At 44.1% G+C, this 19,834-nt stretch overlaps 1 protein-coding gene across 1 annotated transcript in view; it reads right to left on the bottom strand.

Annotated features, from left to right (window-relative positions):
- The window catches only part of LOC135372733 (uncharacterized), a 48,678-nt gene extending 36,420 nt beyond the window's left edge, over nt 1-12,258 (bottom strand). Inside the window, exons 1-3 of the mRNA XM_064606220.1 lie at nt 12,228-12,258; nt 11,054-11,205; nt 10,730-10,770 (exon numbers count right to left, since the gene is read on the bottom strand). Coding sequence (XP_064462290.1) covers nt 10,730-10,770; nt 11,054-11,205; nt 12,228-12,251 — 217 coding nt within the window. The 5' untranslated portion in view covers nt 12,252-12,258. The remainder of the gene's footprint in view (nt 1-10,729; nt 10,771-11,053; nt 11,206-12,227) is intronic.
- Nucleotides 12,259-19,834: the final 7,576 nt, after the last annotated feature.

Consider the following 19,834-nt stretch of genomic DNA (forward strand, 5'->3'; position numbering starts at 1 on the left):
GTGCAACGTGTGCTCCATATGTGTGTGTTGGGATTAGTGAACCGTGTATGCTTTCCATTCGGCAAAGGATTATGTACTGGATGCAATTTAAAGGTATGTGCAAGCCAATAAAATTTGGTGTTTCATGTTCGATGTGCTTGGAGCATTTTCTGCTTTTTCTTTTTTTGCGAAGCGTGGAGGTCATTTTTCTGTTAGGGAACTCGAGAGGCGCAATGTGTTTCGCGTATTAGGGGGTACAAGTAACCCTTCGATACGTCCGGTACACTGTGGCTCCTGGCGTCAGCAGGGATGTCGTACCGGTTGCTTCAGGGAGCATATGGCACCCGCAGCTCTCGCAGGCACCGCGTGCCCCTTGAAGACATCTGGCACCTTTTTTTAATAAAAATGTGCCAGTTGATCACACGGCAGCTATCCGTCACTGGGTTTAGAGTGTAGGCAACATTTTTGCATTTCAAATTGAAATTAGGAACTGAACGAACTTGAAGATGGCCACTAGCACCTTTGTAGTGCTACTGAACACTATCGAGACCAGGCCAGGTCAGAGCGAGAGCTCGGGCTGAGCGAGACAAGGCTATTTATTATTCGCGCCTTGATGTGATGGCGCTGGATATGCCGCCACACCTTCAAGTAACGGAGTAGTGCGAGAGGTCAGTGAAATAGTTGCTATCTGTATTTCATACTTTCATTTTATTCTATTTCTATTAGGATGGAATTAATCCGAAACAGGAAGGTTGAGAGGTGATCCCAAACATTTCTCTCTCCCAAGGCCACCGCGTACAAGCAGTATACCCAAGCAGCTCCTGCCTGCTCAGTGACATATATAAATGCTTTCAAACATGAGTAACCCGCACGCTTCTCTCCACCACTACGTGGACTTTTGCCTCTACTCCAGACTACTACTCCAGACTACGTGGTCTTTTGCAGTCCGGGATGAGTTCTACGCTATGGAGGGACGTGACGTTTAAAATTTCCAGCCAATAAACAGACTTCATTATCAGCTGTGAGGCGGATTGGTCCGTTTGCTTCTGTAGAAGTACATTTCGCCCTCCGTCGTTCTCAAATTCAGCGTCATGACATCTCTGACATCTCCGGCTCGACTAAACAATACTAAGCGCCCAATGCCGAGGCGAACGTCAATAGTTGGGCTGGCGCGATTCCCACCCGGTACCTCTCAGATACAACGTCACATGGGCAGCACACTAACCACTGAGCCACACGAGATGGTGACGCGATGCCGCGTGGTTCAATCCAAAGTACGTCAGCCCAGTCGTCCGAACCATTCGAAGGTGACCAAGACGACGACCCATCGCTTACCTGAGATTCGGGAACTGTAGCGCCGTATATTCATTCGCGCTTGCGGTGTTCTGCGTGCTAGAAAACGTGGTGCAAGTGTGATAGCTAAATTGAATGCATTTCTTTTCCAGTTTGATGTTTGAACCGTTTAGGGCTTGAATGTAATATCATTAACATTCATCTAGTCAATTTCCGTAAGTGAAGTAAAATCATTCGTGGAACCCTTGATTATAATGGCAGTTCGGTTTCCGAAAGAACAGATCGACTGAGCTGGCTGTTTTAGTACAACAGTACTAATACAGAAGGAACCGTACTAATAAAACACTGAAAAGAAACTCATTACTCTGGGAATTTTTATTGATTTCAGCAAAGCATTTGATTCGTTTTCACACAGGATACTATTACTAAAACTGTCGCGTTGTGGAATCCGGGGCCCGACACTTTCGCTGTCCTCGTCATATTTAGATAATAGGCATCAGAAGGTTGTCATTAATGGCTACTCTTCTGCACTGCAGCGCAAGGTAGCTTATTTGGTCCTTTGCTCTTTAGTGTTTATCATACCATATAGTTTATCATACATGCCGACGATGCGAGCATCTTTTTTCACGGTTCAGACCCTGACGGGATAGTCACACATGCAAATGAGGTACTGGAACGGGTAAAGTATTTGGCTGATCCTAACTGTTTGAACACTAACGCCAGTAGAACTAAGGCGGTTTTCTTCAACGCAAAAACAAGTTCAGCCCTCAGTAAATCTTAAAATAGATAACACAGTTGCCGACATAGTAGGAAATGCAAAACTCTCGGTGTAACTTTTTCTTCTACACTACTACTTTCTTGGTCATTGATGACGTGCATTCCAAGGCATCGCGATTCTTTGGTTTTCTGTATAGATATCGTAAGCATCTAACCAAACGAGTTATGCTACTTTAAAACTCATTATTGTACACACATTTTAACTACTGCTTCTTGGTATGGGAACAACGAAAATGTCCAACCTACATAGGTTGCTTGTGTTGCAAAATAAATTCCCCCGAACTTTGGATCGTCCACCATATAACCACACCACAACTGGTTTGTTTGAACGGTACTCGCTGATTATTGTTAATAACCCGTATCGATATAAACTTTTGTGTTATTACCGTACTGCTCATAAAACGTCCTTAGATAATATCTTATCACTAATTGACCTCAAAGAGCATAGTTATTCTTATAATAATCGCGCCAAGAGGTTTCGGCATATCCCCCGATGAGAATCAGATATGGTGAACAGAGTGTTCATATATATTGCCTTGCATCTTGAACGAGCCCCTATTGATTCATTTTGACAGTGTCAAAGAAAGATATTCATATTGCATGCATTTATAGTTTACCTTCCACGGATGCTTTTCGTCTCGCTTAACCAATGTCATTTTGTACGGGAGCTGTGAACCCGTCAAGTCGTTACTGCGACTTTTTTTTTCAAGGCTCCAACCACGACTTAAAGTGGGAATAAAATTCATTCATTCATAATTGGTGAGGAAAGCCCCAAGTCAAAATGACGTCAAGTGAGATCACAGGGTGGAGCTAAAAAGCGACAGAGTGCATTGAATATGTCATCCACATCCAAGCGCCTTTCGGATTTCAGCGATAATAAGTACAGCGAGCTTTCACTGCATAAGTTGCGCTGATATAATGCAGAGAAATGCACACCTTGTTTTACTGCCCCTTTAGAGCAGCATGGAAAGCGGGGAAAAAAGTTCACTGCTTGACCGCGTTGAAATACCCAAAGACATTGCGTCCTATGCGAACGTTTGATTCCCCCGCTCGCGCGAACCTCTCCGCTTAGTTTGCGCCACAGAGGCGCGAGACGTGACTGCAGTTCCTTTTCCTACGTTCGGCCTTCGACCAGTAAAGGCGTTCTCTCCCCCTTACAGGCTCGTCCCTTCAATCGACTATATCATGTTCCCAAAAGCAAGACGCATAAAAGCTTCTACATGCCTTATCATCAACCAGAGGCACCTAAACAGATCACCTTTCGCTCATCATCCGTCCAGTAACACGCTCTGAACACAATAGAAGCGGCCGCAATGTCATTTCATGGCGTTCTGCGGCCGCTATACGCCGGTGACGCCGCGTGAACTGGAGTCCGCGGCGATATGGGCTGGTTTGGAAATCCGCCACTGAGCATCCCAAATGGTCTGACCCTCCATAGACCACAATATGCGATGTGGCTTCGACCCCTTTTCAACAACCGTTCAAATTAGTTACAGACAACGTGTGAGCCTATACAGTTTGAGCATCAGCGCCAATTTCGGAATTTCAGTATTGGGCTGACCACCTCGGTAGCTCAGAGGCTAACGTGTTGACTGGCTGAGCCCAAGATCTGGTTCAAACCCGGCCGAGTGGGGCAGGAATGTGGGGGAGGGAACATTGCAGTAGTAATTATACAACCCAAGCTTTACACAGAAAATCCATGGCAAGTATTGCACTTTTTACTTTCAATTATATTAAAATATTTTTTACTTAAATTTTTTAAACTTTTAAATTGTGCAAAATCTAACTCAATGCAATACTTGACGTGGATTTTATATGTATAACTTGGGTTGTAGAAAAAAAACTATATAGAAAGGAAGCAGACAGTGGGAAAAAAGTTATTTGAAAATCAACGACACCATCTTGAAGAAATCACGCCGGTGCGGGCGACTGGGGCACGACGGTTGCAGAGGCAACACACCAGATGGTGCCAGCATCGTAGCTCTCTGCGAGAAAGACAGAGAACAACAAAGTACTAGCGGCAAGTAAAAATGGCAGCACTGCTCAACAAGTCTAGGCATGCAAGAGAAAAGGCCTAACCACAGCGTCACCACACAACACTACACTAAACAAGTCTAAACATGTGCGTACAGCGAGAAAAGGCTTAACACGAGCATGGTAAAAAAACAAGCAAACGTCGGTAAATCACTCACCTTTTTCTCCTGCGGCGACGGTGCGACTGCTCTATCCGAGAGCCACTCAGAAACTGAGAGGGCGCGGGGACTGGGTGTTAACTAAACTGGGTGTTAACTTAACTGGTGTGTTAATTAACTGGGCGGAAAATTGGGTGTTAAAAATGACTTCTGTGCTGCCTTAAGAGATAAAACAGTGCGCCCGAACCGCGCCCCACGCGAGCCGCGCGCGGGCCCGTTCTCGCTCTCGAGTGAGCGCACTGTTTTATCACTTAAACAGCAACAGAGCTGACATTGTAGTACCCTCGCAATAAATATTATATTCCGGCGACAGCAGAATGTATTCAAAAAGGCTTCGGGTGTGTGTGTGTGTGTGTGTAAGGCCAGTCCAAGGCGCGTTGATGGGAGCGCACTGCTCTGTTGGGTACCCAAACTTGCAGCCAGCGATGGTGAATGATTATTTGATTTGATTTTATTTAGAGTCATTATTGGCTCACCTATTTAGTGAAAGCCTATGAACACATGTTAAGTGGTTTAGTTTAAAAATGATGAGAGCTACAGTGTGTAGCGAATGATGTTCACATTTACACGTTCTACTCTATAGTATTCTTGCAAAATATATGAGTGCAAGAAAATGAAAGGAAAACGAAGTGAATTCACTCCTGTATAATGATCGCTGCGCAGAAGCACGGCACCGTTTTCTTCGTGGATGTATAGCGAACATGCATTCCTTTCTTTTTTTTGGTTCGCGCCGGCCGAGTGACGATATCCTATTACACCTGGAACGAAGACCTATTGTTTTGCGTTCGCATATATATATGTGCCTTCTTTTGACGATGGTAGGATGATTATTGATAGGATTGATGACAGGATCATTATTAGGACCTGAGGAATAATATGGATTTATGTGGTTGTGAAAATAGACTGTGTTTGTGAGTGTGAAAATGTGAGTGTGTGTCTGTGTGTCTGTGTGCTGGGACCCCACTTGATAAGTAAGTGCTATCTGTTTGCCTTTTCGTGCGACACGAGTGATACATTTATGTACTATCGCGTGAAATAGTTGTTTAAAAAATAAGGGCAGTCGCGTTTGCATTGCTATATCTAGGATATCTAGGATAGGACGAGCGTTTTTAATGGAATTGCCTCGCGAACCTGGTGAAGTCTGTTTTGGGCAGGGTATTTTATGAATGCCCGACGCCGGTCCTGTTGTTGGAGTTTTGTTAGTATGTATCTGTCTGTGACTGACTTTATGGTATTAAGCTGTCGGAGTAGAAGTGACTTTCCCTGCTCGCTTAAGATAAATCGTGTGTCCTTTTTCTGTGCTTTCTTCACGCAGGGACAATGCAAATGAGTATTTAGCATTATGCAATAATTATCTGATAGCAGAAATGAATGTCTTTGTCACAGTTTATTAGCCTGTGCCTCGTTATTTTATTTTGTTCTCTTTTCTCTAGCTATGCGAGCAGAAGTGCGTGTAATTTTTTGCTGCTCTTTTCTTATTTTCTCTACGTTTACGCAGAAGAAAGCCTCCTGGTAAAAGCTGAATATTGTTCTATCAGTGGAAGTGGGGTTGTTTGTTTGATTTTGTTGGGTGTTCGATATCTTGATGAAGTAAGCAGTGCTTAATTTTGCAGTCATGGTTTTTTGAGCAGAAATGCTGGTATCTGAGCACGGAGTAAAAAGTCCTATGTTTCTCTGCTCCCTAAGAAAATTTGTGCGTCATTTTCCAAGCAGACCGCGTTTAGTTTACGCGAAATAGAAAAATGAAGTTCCGTATGCTCTATGATTTTCGGTCGCAGGCTTAAGCCCTTTTCCCGATGAGCAGTATTTTGTATGCGATGTCGCATGTCTGAACTTGTTCAGTAGTGTTGCAATATTTACCCTTCACTAATATCTTTTTGCTGTCATGTTGTGCTAGCCGCGTAGCAATAAGCGGGGATTCTCCGAATATTCCTGAGCGGTTCGACCTAAGCTTTTTCCCTGCTCACTTAAGGAAATTTGTGTATCCCTGTCCTGTGCTTTCTTTACACAAGGGTAATGCGACTGGGTATGTGGCATTATGCAGGAATTATCTGGTGGCAGAAATGGGTGTCTCTCAGTTTAATAGCGTGCGCTACGGTTTCTTGCAGTTACAGCTATTGGGACACAAATGCGTGTAAATGTTCGCATTTTTTTTCTTCTTTCACTGCTTTTACTCAGAATATAGATGTAGGTAGGGGAAAAAGTAAGCATCTAGGTAGAGCAGGAGAAAGCCGCTCGCAGAGGAAATTTGTTTTTTGTTATATGTTTTTGAGTGTCAGTACTCACTTTGCTTGGTATGTTGATGGAGTAAGCTGTATGCAGTAAGTATTTGCGCAGAAATGCTGGTATGTGAGCGTGGAGGAGAAATTCCAATAAAGCACCACTCCTTGTGCATTCCTGAGCTGCTGTGTGTGCGGGCGTGCTTTTTTTCCTGGTTTACGACGTCATCATGGCATGTTGGGGCTTCTTTAGCAGTGTTGCAATTTTACCCGCCGCTATGATCTTGTTATATTGTGTTAGCCGCTTAGCGATGTCCGGTGACTCTGCTATTATTCCTGAGCACTCCGTCTTAAGCCTTTTCCCTTCCCGCTTAAAGGAATTTGTGTGCCCTCGTCCTGTGCTTTCTTTACGAAGGGACAATGAGGCTGTGTATGTAGCATTATGCAAGAATTATCTGATACCAGACATGAGTGTCTTTTTTTTAGTTTATTAGCATATGCTTCAGTTTTTGAAGCCAAGCACAAGTGTGCGCAATTTTTGCTGCTCTTTCCTCAAATCACTGCTTTTGCGCAGAAGAAAGTCGCATGCTAAAGCTGAGTAGTGCGTTTCTCTGCTTGTTTGTTAGATGTTGTTAGGAGCTCGGTATGTTGAAGTAGTAAGCTGTTATAGGTATTCGTGCAGAAACGCTTGCATCTGAGCGCAGGATAGGAATTCCTGAAGCACGGCACCCTCAGTGTAAATTAATTATTTTGGATGTGAGTCTGTTTCACTGCATGACAAGGCTGAAATGGGAAGAGAGAAAAAATTGGAGTGCTTCATTAATAGCGATGCACCTAATAGGCCAATTATAGTTTCCATAGAAAGTAGAATTTTAATAGGCTCCTAAAATTATAGTTTTGTTGTAGTTTTTCTAAACTGCAATGAAATGATCATTAATATGGTGGGAATGCAATCATGTTCCCGTAAAGGCGTTGTGTCTAGTCCTCCGTCGAGCGCGAATAGGACTTTGCCCCCGGCTTTCGCGCCTTTTTGCTCGCAGGTGTAGCCTCAGACAACGAATGTGTGACCATAGAAAGGGTCATGTATTACACAAACCTGGTTATGATATTGAGTGGTCTCACTTATTATTTTAAAAGGGCAGTGGTAGTTTACTGGTGTTGTGATTCTAATGACCATGATGAGCCTTTGGGGGTGAAAATCGCTAATATGCATGGTGTTTTTTTTGTGTTGAATTTTGTTGTGAAAATGAACGTTTAACAGTCGGACAAAGGAAATAACCTTGCGATTCAATAAAGAATAGGAGTGTTTGTCTTTGCCACTGTCTTCTTCAGGCAGGATGTGATGATGTCATGCAGTCTGTAGCAATGCATTGACCGTTACTGGAAAAAAGTGTAGCAATCGAAAAATGGTGTGTGTTGTCCTGGACGGATTTATGATCAGCACTGTTTTTGAATAAGAGGAGTCCGTGTGCTTAGAAATACTTTGATGCTGGTTTTCTTCTTTGTTCAAGTGTTTCTCTTTGCTTCCCCCCCCTTGTTGTTTGACAAACATGCGCTGACATGCCCTGACCTGTTCTGTCATGTTTTCCTTCTACATGTAGTTTTTTTCAGAACGAACATTCTTGACCATGTCGATAGTGCTGTCTTGAATGGGAGTAGTGCTATCCTAAATAATTTTGCGATTCATTTAGTTCAGAGAGTAACCAGACGGGGGACAGGTGCATGGCTTTATCCAGTCGAGGAACAAAGCGACATTATTCAGTTAGCTGCCTGGCTCTCGGAAAGGATGGACATGTCTCGATTAGCTCATTGTATGTAGCCATTGTAGGTGTTAGGATATTTTGTTCTTTTGCAAGTCTAATTTAGTAAGACTTTGGTAATGAAATGCTTAATTCCTACAATCACCTCTCATGTATGGTGTTTTTCTGCGATAGATCCCAATGCAATCATTATGGTAGAATAAAGGAAATTGGGATAGTGATTCAATAAATAACAGGTCCCCTGTCTAGAGCGTACGCGTCCTCGAGCCACGCAGCTGCATGATGACGTATACCGCAGCACTATTGCTTCACGTGGACCCCGTTCAGAGGAGCATTAGTGAAAAAAAAACAGTGTAGGCCTGAGACAATAGGATGACGTCACGACCAATGAGCATAGCCTGCAGGGGGTGCAGGGATTCACTCTTCGACACTGACGGGTGTGGACGCATTAATTATGTTCCTAGCAATTCGTTGGCCGTTAGTGGAAGGGCGTAGCTTCGGTGGGGTTCTGTCTGCTTCAGATGGGGTGCCGATGTGTTGTTCATCACTGCTGAATCGTGCATTTTGTGTCGAACGGATTTACAATGAGGGAATGTAGTGTACGTGTCCGATGGTGGTGAGTGTTCACTCTGTTCAAGTGTTTTTCTGTGTTTGCTTTCCTCTGTTGCCCGGCAGTTGTGCGATTTGTCCTGATATGCCCCGACATGCATGCTTTCCTTTGTTGACGCTTTGTATTTTTTTCTTTTTGACAAGGAACATTCTAGTCTTGACGATGTCGATAGTGCTAGGCTGAATGGGAATAGTGCTATTCTTAATAATTTTGCGATTAAATTAGTTCAGAAATCAACCGCAAGAGGGACAGATGCATGACTTTTAGAGGAGAAAAAGCATTACGATTCAGTTCCGTGCTTGGCTGTCGGATGGAGTAGGCGCATAGTTATGCGCTCCTTGTTACCCGTACTCTGTGTTGATTTGTTGAGTGTCTAGTCCTCTTCTTAGCCATTGATGGAGTTACGTTTTAGGATATTTTCTTCTTTTGCAAGTCTAATTTAGTTAGACTTTGGAATTCCTACAATCACCTCTTATGTATTGTGTTTTTCTGCAACAGTTCCCTATGCAATCGTTATAGTAGAATAAAGGACATAATCTTGGGCTAGTGATTCAATAAATAACAGGTTCCGTCTAGAACGTACGCGTCCTTGAGCCACGCAGCTGCGTGGCTCAAGGCACGCGTACGTTACCGCGTAATACCGCGACACTATTGTTTCAGGTGGACCTTGTCCAGAGTAGTATTACTGAAAAAAAAACAGTGTAGCCCTGAGACAATAGGATGACGTCACGACCAATGAGCAACGCGACAAGACGTAATACCGCGACACTATTGTTTCAGGTGGACCTTGTCCAGAGTAGTATTACTGAAAAAAAAACAGTGTAGCCCTGAGACAATAGGATGACGTCACGACCAATGAGCAACGCAAGAAGAGGGCGCAGGAATGCTCTTCGCTCTTAGCCTCTCGTAGGTGGTCACCGCGGAGGGCGCTAAGGTCGCGCGGGTATGCGTAGCTGCCGCGGCGCGGCGTCCCAGTCAGTTGCTCGTTGGCTCTCGCGGAGAGGAGACGTTCGCTCGGTTGCTCCGCAGTCGCCGCGCCCGCTCAGTTTCTGCCTGGCTCTCGGATGGATGGCTCTCTCATCATCGCCGCAGGGGAAAAAGGTCAGTGATTTACCGATGTTTGAGAGTTCTTTTAACGTGCTCGTGTTAAGGCTTTTCTCGCCTTACGCGCATGTTTAGACTTGTTTAGCTGTGTCCAGTACCAAGCCTGTTGACTCTCGTTTACAGTCGTGTGGCTAGTGGTTCCCGCCTTGTGTTAGCCGCGTAGTGTTGTGCGGTGACGCTGTGGTTAGGCCTTTTCCCTCGCATGCCTAGACTTGTTGAGCAGTGCTGCCATTTTTACGTGCCGCTAGTACTTTGTTGTTTTGTCTTTCTCGCATAGAGCGACGATGCTGGCACCATCTGGTGTGACGCCTTGCAACTAGGTGGCTACCTGCCTCTGCAACCGTCATGGCTCAGTCGCCCGCACTGGCGTGGTTTCTTCAAAATGGCGTTGTTGATTTTCAAATAAATTAGTTCTCACTGTCTGCTTCCTTTCTATCTAGTTTTTTTTTCTACAACCCGAGTTTTACATAGAAAATCCACGTCAAGTATTGCATTGAGTTAGATTTTGCACAATTTAAAAATATTCAAAATTTTAAATTTAAAATCATTTAAAGTAAAAAGTGCAAAACTTGCCGCGGATTTTCTGTGTAAAACTTGGGTTGTATAATTAATTGTTGTATAGTTAATTGGTTGCAATAATTATTAGTTCTCACTGCCTATAGCACCATGCGTCGGAGGTCGGGATGCCCAATATGTCGCCGTATTATAGGCCGCCAAGCCCTACATGTAACATAATTGGCCCAATATTGTCCCTGCTAAGGTGTGGTTATTACTTGCTCTGCCTTGTATACTTACCCCAACTAGTCTGTTTAGAACCTTCCTTGCTGAGGAGCTTTCTGAAAACGACACACGTTAAGTTTCGATGGAGCCATTTTGATGACCATTAGCTGACTTTCGCACTGAAGATCGGAACTATAGCAGCACACCAGCAGAATATATAAACAGAACTATAGCTTTGGTGAAAACCTAGATAGTAAGCACGTTGAACAATGGGCAACTGTTTATGCTAAAACACATTCTCTTGCATTCGGCGTGAAACGACTTGCATTGAATTTTCTTGTAAGGGGTCTGCGATCTAGGAGAGGCATCTTGCGTCGTGTGTTATTCCCTCGAACTCACCTCGTAAATACGTAGACGATGTCGGACTCGTTGACCCCAGGGTATTCAACTATTCTTCCCTTAAGTCTCTCAGAGGTTCTCTCTGAGTCAATTGACTGAAACTGTCTCCCAGGAATTTCCACGAGGTGGTTTCTTTCCTGTTCCTCATTCAGCTGGAAATACACACGGTTAACAAAGTCATGCATGTGTCCCTATGTCATGAAATTCCGTTGCTTTCAATATTTATCATCATCAGTGCCGCCAGTGTGGTCGCTCCGTGACTTAGGCTCAGATTTTTTAATGGGACTGTCCTTCCGCTGCTTTCGTTTTTTTCCTGAGGAACCCACAAAGCTACTCTCGACAGAAGGTAGTCTTCTTTACCTAGTTGAACTCGGCTTCAGTTTTTCTGAACTGCTTCCAGCAGTGAGTCTGATTGCAAGAGTACAGAGCATAACTTTACTAACCGCGGCTTAAAGACAAGCCATCGTCCTATATTTTGAACCTAAAAATGTTTAGAATTGCACTACATGGGTTTGAGAATGGACGATTGCAAGAAATCAGAGTGCTGAATGAAGCACGCGTTGCGCCATGGGAGCTTATTGAACTGAGAAAGACAGAATTGCCGATTGTGTTTCATTTTCGATGACTTTGACACGTGTTAACTTTCACGTAGTAAGGATACCCAAGCTATATCCACTCGGTGTATGCTGTCAAATGTAGCAACATGAACACTAATACGCCATAACAGATGAGGCAGTGGTCCTGCTTGAGCCAATAATGACCTACAAGGCCCTGCTGTAAAACAAGAAAACCGATAGCGTGTCGACGGAAGGCGAGACTTGAAACGAAATGTAGCTCATCAGCAACATTTGTAAATGCGGCCCTGTAGTGTCTGCGAAAGTAATACCAAAGGGGAAGGACTGTCTGAAACTGGGTGGGTTCTCTGTCGGAGCGAAACACGGGTCGGAAACGAAAGTAGCCTTATTTTTGCCCATTAATGATGTACTGAATTTGAAACACAGAACACTGCGATATCAACGCCCCTTGCAAACATGTTCCAATAATTTGTTGCTGCTATGAAATTGCCTTGCCCTCAACCTGGTTTCATGACAGGACCTTGGCTCAGTGGTTGCCCTCTGTATGAATAGGCCCACTAATGCTAATGCATGTCTGGAAGCCGAGTATAAAATCGTACCACATAGGTGTCGTATACTTTCATCTTCAGCTTGATGTATTTTCTGCAAAGGCTGCATTGATCTGGAACATAGGAAGAGAGATAGACAGTGTCCGTTAATTCGTATATTATGCAGTGTTTTTGCCATACCCGTCGAATTTTGTCATACGCGTCGAAATTCGTAGATTCGAGCTTCGTAGATTACATAGCGGTAAAAATTACAGAAAAGAATTACCTTCGTCCAAGAATAAGTTCCAACAACATCGTATAGTGTGGCTAATGGCGAGTTCCACGCAGAGCGAAAATCATTTTTCCAACCATTGGGTGGGGTTTAAGCAGTGTTGTACAGCTTGGGGAAAAGAGTGCACGGGACAGCACCGTGCCGCATGTCTACATTGCAGTGACATCAAAACAGGAAACAAGGGCGGACACACATACTGATACATGAATAGAATAGTCAGTCACCCGTTTTTGACTGGGAGGTGTTGGGGTCAAATCCTACCGCCGACTGTTCTGTCTGAGGTTTTCCCGGGGTTTTCCTGAGACTTTCCAGTTCCCCCTGAAGTCGGCCCAGCACGCATAGTAACTCCCCTGCCCCCAACTTCTTTATGCTATTCCCTGTTCACCGGTCCACATCTGTACGCCGCTCATAGCCACAGTTGCTTCGCGGCGCTAACACGGAACAACAAAAAAGTTTCATATTCGACCTCTTCCTGGTATAATGCAGACGACCTCTGCGATGAAGACATGCGCCAGTGCCGTGCATGTCAACTATTGTCTCAAGCTGTACATGGCAGTACCGGACATGGACATATACAGTGGTGGCTCTGTGTTCAGTTTGTGAGTAGAGATCTCGCAACGTTGCAACATTTTCCGCTGCAAATATGGGTAGCTGTGGGCTCTCTCAGCGACTTTCTGCAAAGCACATAACTGAAAAACAGCAATGAAGCTTCCTTTTGAAGCTTGAACTTTCGCGTGTTGACCACGAGAAAGCTTTTAATTACGTTTTGGAATGCCCGTTATCATTTTTGAATTGTCCTCTACTAGTTGACCTGATTTTTCCGGGTGAACCGAGGTGTACCTCATCTACTTCATAATATGGAAAATACGGGGCACCCAGGACTAACGCGATGGCAATCCTTGAACTTCAACAAAACAAAACAAATAAAATGCGAGGACACCTTGAAATTGCGTGTAATGCTTTGCCAATATGGGTCAAATGTAGGAGCTTACTAGAGAGGATAACGCGCTGCGGGTTTGGCATTAAAGAGGCCATGAAATGGTTAACGCGAAATCTAAGTACTCGCAGGAAATCGTTCTCATGATCCATAACTATCGTACGACACGATCGACATTTACCCGTATTCAGTACAATGGAGGCGCAGTTACCAGGCAAAAAAAAAAAAAAAATAGCGGTGCGTGACAGCCGGATAGATGCCTTCGAAACACCAGCTGAACAGCTGGCTAACCTTTTCAGCGAGTTTCAACTTTCATCGTTGATTTCTTTGTTCATGTGGTCTCTGTAAATCTTTGTTCCTGCTCTTGTTAATATTGTACTGTTATTAAATTACTAAGGTTAAACATTTCCCTATGTATTCCGTCATCGCTCTTAGACTTGTTGCGGCGAATCACCTCATCCCATTGTCATTCATGTAGTCGTTCTTAGGCAACTAATAAATCAATGAATGCATTTCAAGGTTGCATAATACGGCAACTGTTCACCTTCAACCGGGAAACCAAGTAAGTGGTCATTTTTATCCTGTGGTTTATCCCAGATGCCCTAAATCACCATTTTCCGGTTGCTACAGCAGATGCTATGCCCGAGAACACGCACGATCCTCATGACGTCCTCACAGTGTCATCATGTATCGAGCTGTATCCCCAGAACGTCCTAGGGATAACGCTCGTGGACTGTTCTTGAAGAGTAATTCAGATTCGTCCTGTGCCCGCCCCTATAGGTGGATAGCGGGGCGAGTAATGATACTTCGTTTAATTTACATGCTCAGACTCCCTAACACATTTGTTCTGTTTTGCTTTTTCCGGCCGATCCTGAGACATGATAGACATTTCTCTTAAATAAAGAGTATTCCAACGTACAACTCTCTGGCTTCAAAAAGGATGACTGAGGATACATGGAGCATTTATCGTGGAAAGTACAGCAACGCGCGGTTATGTTGCACTGCAAGAAACATAGACATAGTGATCCAGAGCTAATACTTCGATCAATTCCTCGCTTCGAGTATTTCTTTTTTCTTTTCGTAATCGAAAGAAACATGTACAGCTCACCCTTGGTTTTGTGTCGCAGGCGAGCAGGCACTCGAATTTACGGTTGGTCGAGTTCTAAGCAATTAATAGGATCTGTTTTGGCTTCGGAAGAGAATAACACTGAAAACACCACTTGGCGCTTGTTTCTGTGTGACTCCTTGCTGCCCGTCCTGTAAAACTTTGCAGCACTTTTTGCACCTTATTCCTTTTTATTTTATTCGACAGAAGGACATGTCTCGTTCGGGTGACACTCATGAATTTTTGAATTGTGTGAGCGAGAGGTTACTACAATCTGTTAAGGGAAGGGAGGAGAGCGTAGCGTGAGCCTGGGAGAGGAGATGGTAGGTTACCGTAGTGCATGCGTTATCCCATAAACCTAAGAAGATTAGTCAGGAGCAGGACGCGTCAGTGGTGCAGGCTTCATAGACGGTGTCGAGTTTTTAACGCCCGTGTTGCGGGAAGAAGCATGCAGGGGATTTTGTTTAGTGCAGAACAGTAGTAGTGTACTAGATACAACTGTCGTGTGGATGATGCCATATTGGCCCGCTGCGAGGTGGGTGAATGACAGATTAAGAGAGCATGCGCTTGGGGTTCGGTCGGCCCAGTCTGGCCATTGCGTAGTTCACTGTGCCGCTGCACCTGTGAGCCGGATTGTTGTATGACCTTCAGCGTTCTCAACGACTCTCTAGCGTTTGTTAGAAACGTATTACGTACACGATTCGTTAGAAGTAGAAATATTTCTCAGAGAACCGAGAGGATGGCGGGTGAAGATCAACGGCATGTGTTAATGAAGGAGTCTCTCTCCAGTGGGTACGACTGTAATATCAGCTTCCAGGGCTGTGTTACCTGTTACTTTCGACAATACCAAAGCCATGTAGGTACCGCAATACGTGTTTGAGCGCGCCCGCAGACCGTGTATCACCAGAAGCACAACCGGAACCATGTGGACTCGGATTGGATTAGATAAATAGCGTAGTATGGCTTGAACTGACTCGATAGTCGACAAAGCCACTGTTGTTAGGTGGACGCGTGAGCTAGGGTATCGCAAGTGCAAGCACGCACTTCTGTTTTAGTATTGTTGCTGTTCAATATGGGGGGATAATTGGTGCACAGCGGCGCAGGAAATTAAATATTTTGACTTTTTTAACAGGATGTGGGAGGACATCGCCCGGGCGCAAAAATGCGCAATCGGCTCAGAAATCATACCCCTGCAAATATGTCTGCAAAAATGGTCAAGAGATATGGAGCGGGGAGAGGAAGTCGCATAGACAGCTCTTCAGAAGAGAATATGTCGGCCGATATGTGATTCATTGAACTGTTAGAAATGAACAAAACACGGAAGAAAACTCCGCACCAGACAAGGTTGTTTTACGGTTTTGTTTTTCGCTTCCCTTATGGTACAGTTATTCCCCGAATGTTGAAGTAGAAAGAATAATCTAGTGCAGAGAGGGAAATCTGCGGAACATTCAATTAGGACAGAATAAAAAGACAAACGAAGTCGCGAAGCACCCGGGGCGAGGACCACAGAGAGACTGACACAACCTGCCTGACACAACCTGCCGTCGACACAATCGCCAATGCTATGCGGAATTTTTTTTCATTTCATTTCATTTATTTCACCTTAAATGCCCATGCGGGCTTTACATAAGGGAGTGGATAAATTGACAAAATATGAACATTTACAAACATGATGCAAACCTGAATTTACATGAAAAAAGAAAAATAATAATTCAAAATAAATGAGAGCCACAAAAAGTACACCGTACATAATAAGCCATTAATGCAAAAAAAATATGAATCCAAAAGTGAACATCGTAGTAAAAACACATTAGCAAAGGAGATATGATGACAACTGTGCCAAATGAAGCACTGTCCTGATATGTTTAATAGTGATTCGGGTAGACCATTCCATTCGCTTATTGCGAGAGACAGAAATGAGTTAGAGTAAGCTAATGTTCTGCATTGAGGACGTCTTATTTTGTATGGATGATCAATGCGAGATGACACGTAGTCAGGCGGTGTTATGAGGATGTCCTTAAGGAATGGAAGGTGATGGTAAATTCTGTGCAGTAGTGTGAGACGTGCGACCTTGCGACGGATGTTAAGTAGAGATAACTGAAGACTAGATTTCATTTCTGTTATGCTGGAATGACGAGAATAATTAGAGCATATGAAGCGACAGGCATGGTTTTGAACACTCTCGAGCTCACGCGAAAGATAGTCTTGGTGAGGGTTCCAGATGGATGAGGCATATTCTAACTTACTGCGGATGAGTGATTCGTAAGCCACTTTCTTTACTGTGATGGGAGCATGTTTAAGATTGCGCCTGAGATCGCCGAGGGTTCTGTTAGCGTTGGCGGTGAGCTTGGTTATGTGTTCCTTCCAGGACATATCAGAGGTGAAGGTGATTCCAAGATAAGTTAAGGAGGTTACGGACTCAATGGGGAGGTCGTTAATGTAATAAGCAAAGCTAGGAACGTTTTCTCGTAAAATGAACGACCTTGCACTTCGAGCTGTTTAGTTTCATTTGCCATCCGGAACACCAGTTCTGAACGCGGCGAAGGTCGTCCTGAAGCAGTGATTGATCGGAGGAGTTAAGATATTTTTCTGTAAATGACACAGTCGTCGGCAAATAGACAGACCATCAGGTAGATCGTTAATGAAGATCAAAAAGAGGAGTGGGCCCAAGACAGTTCCGTGGGACGCCTGAGATAACGCGTGACCCAGGGGAAGAGCAATTATTGACAGATGTGTATTCATGTCTGTCATGGAAATCGCGAATCCAAGCAACGACGGGCGGGTTTATACGTAGGCGGGCTAACGTGTAAAGTAATCGTTCATGAGGCACACGATCAAAGGCCTTGAAAAAGTCTATAAAAATGGCGTCAGTTAGGCAGTTATGATCCATGTTGGAAAGTAGATTATTAGAAAAGCTAGATAATTGTGTCTCACACGAGAAATTTTTGCGGAATCCGTGTTGGAATGGTGAGAGAAGGTTATTAGTTTCCAAGAATGATATTAGGTTTGAAAATAGGACGTGTTTCATTATTTTTGAACAGACATTAGTAAGGCGAATGGGACGATAGTTCGTCAGCTGGTTACGTTCGCCAGATTTAAAGATCGGGGCGAGCTTGCCTACCTTGCAGTCGCTGGGCACGGCTTCAGTTAGTAATGATTGGGAGAAAATGAGGGACAGGAAGCTACTGCAGGGGTTTTTAATGCTGTTGAGTACTTTTGCGTTAATGTCGTCAATACCTGCGGCAGAGGGCTTTAATCTGTCAATGATATTCACTATTCCATCAGCATTAATCACGACGGGTGGCATCATTTCATGAGTAAGAGGAGGGAGAGACGGCACAGAAGACGCGTCCTCACGCGTAAATACAGAAGCAAAGAACTTATTAAATGCAAGAGTTTTTGTTTGTTTGTCGATGGTCTCATGGCAAACAGTACTCGTGTTAGTCTACATGACCGGAAACTTAGATGATGAAGGTAGACATCGGAGTTTCTGCATTTCTCGCTTCGTTTATGGTCAGGAAGCCGGTCATTAAGACAGCGGGAAGTCAGTTGCACATATATCGTCCTACAGGAGAAAGGGTGTAGAGTAGACGGCATTCTTGCAGTGCGGCATATACCGGTTGTTTCACGAAGGTCTCCAGGCTTGATAGTTCGTAAAGAGGTGGGGCCATCGAAGAAATTTCTTTTTCGTAAACATGCTTGGGACATGGGTCATCAACTGAGTCGTGAGCGGATCATATGGACACGCTCACTAAGTAGTCAATCATCCTAATTTTTAAAGTTTACTTTGCACGCATTCAAGACAACTGTTTCCCGTATCGGCACCTTCAGCGAAACATATTCAAAGAAACAAAAAACAAACGTGTCACGTTCATATACAATGCCAAGCATAGCAATGCGTATCTTGCTGCTGTTCCTAATCTTCCGTCGCCCCGTGTTATGTACTAATCGGATGAACACGACATAGACAGCCGGATAGCTGATTGAAAGAGCACATTGGTGCACTACTCCGCGCAAGAAATATGTAAACCGAAACCGATTAATTGCTCGAAAAAGTCCTATGCGTCGACGAGTTTTTTTTTTACGAATGTTTCTCGCTGAAGGTCCCCATACATAAAACAGATATACCGTAGGTGTGTGAAATAAAATTGAAAAATGGGATGTGTATTTTATTCGTGAGAGTATGCAAATGAGCCGCTCACAACTCAGTTCACGGCAGATGTCTTAACCAAAAAGAAAGGTCCGCTTTGGTGTTTACGAATTATTCAGCCGAGGTCCTTTCGTTAAACACCCTGTAGAGCAGACGCATCCCTGCTACACCTGACTTTAGGTACTCTGGTGTTTTTTGCATAGTGGAGGGCGCGTATTTGGCTGGGTAATCACCATCATCATCATGATCAAATCAAGTTGTTTTCCTGAAACGGTAGGACAAGCAGGACAATCACCCAGCAAGTAGAATGCATCCTAGTGGATGAATTCGGGACAAGTTCATTTTGTTGAGTTTGGGGTCCGGTGAACCTCAGGAAGTGGACTCAATCAAGTATTTCGTATCCATTTGCTTAAAAAAAGTACAGAGTTCTATAGCTTTCACAGCAAGCTCTATCATGAAGACAACCTCTCCCACAATGTGAGAAACATACCTTCTCTCTACACATTCCCACCATACGCAGTACGTACATCTATTTCACACTTACCATGTTAAGCTGGCTTTGTGCATATATCAGGAATTGTTCCTTCGATATCGTACTGTAGCTGCGGTCACCGACGAAGAGGACTGTGATGGACGCGTTTCAGCCAGTTTAGTCAGTTCTTCGTCGGTCAGGGGACGCCTTGTAGCTGTAATTGAATATGAAAGCATCAGTGGCACTCTGCTCATATTTACGTGTTACTCTAGCTCCTATTTGTTTGTCATGTTGAAGGTTAAGTGCGCCTCGTGAAATGGATTCAATGGGAACTGTGTGGGGCCAACGTGCATAAACAGTTGTACAGCAGCACAACATTTGTACTCTCCCGCCATTGGTGCAGGATTCGTTCTTATGCAGATATTAGGATTTTTATGACCGGAAGTGAATTATGAGTTAAAATAAAATTTGGTATGAGTTACATTGATGCGTTAATTTGATGGAACGGACTACAGCTAATCGATATCGATTTCTATTGCCAAATAGTAATTTTTCAGTTCATTCACTTTTTGCCATCGTCTTACCAAGTGATCGGTATGTTTTGCGTCTAAAGGCGCATAACGGGTGGAGTGTGCTAGCCGGCGATACTGAATGGTGCGCGTTCCCAACCCGCGCACGTCAAAGAGAGAGACAGTATGGGTGTAGTGGCACGAAAGCGGTAAA

The sequence above is a fragment of the Ornithodoros turicata genome, unplaced genomic scaffold, assembly GCF_037126465.1.
Source record: "Ornithodoros turicata isolate Travis unplaced genomic scaffold, ASM3712646v1 Chromosome166, whole genome shotgun sequence".
NCBI lineage: Eukaryota > Metazoa > Arthropoda > Arachnida > Ixodida > Argasidae > Ornithodoros > Ornithodoros turicata.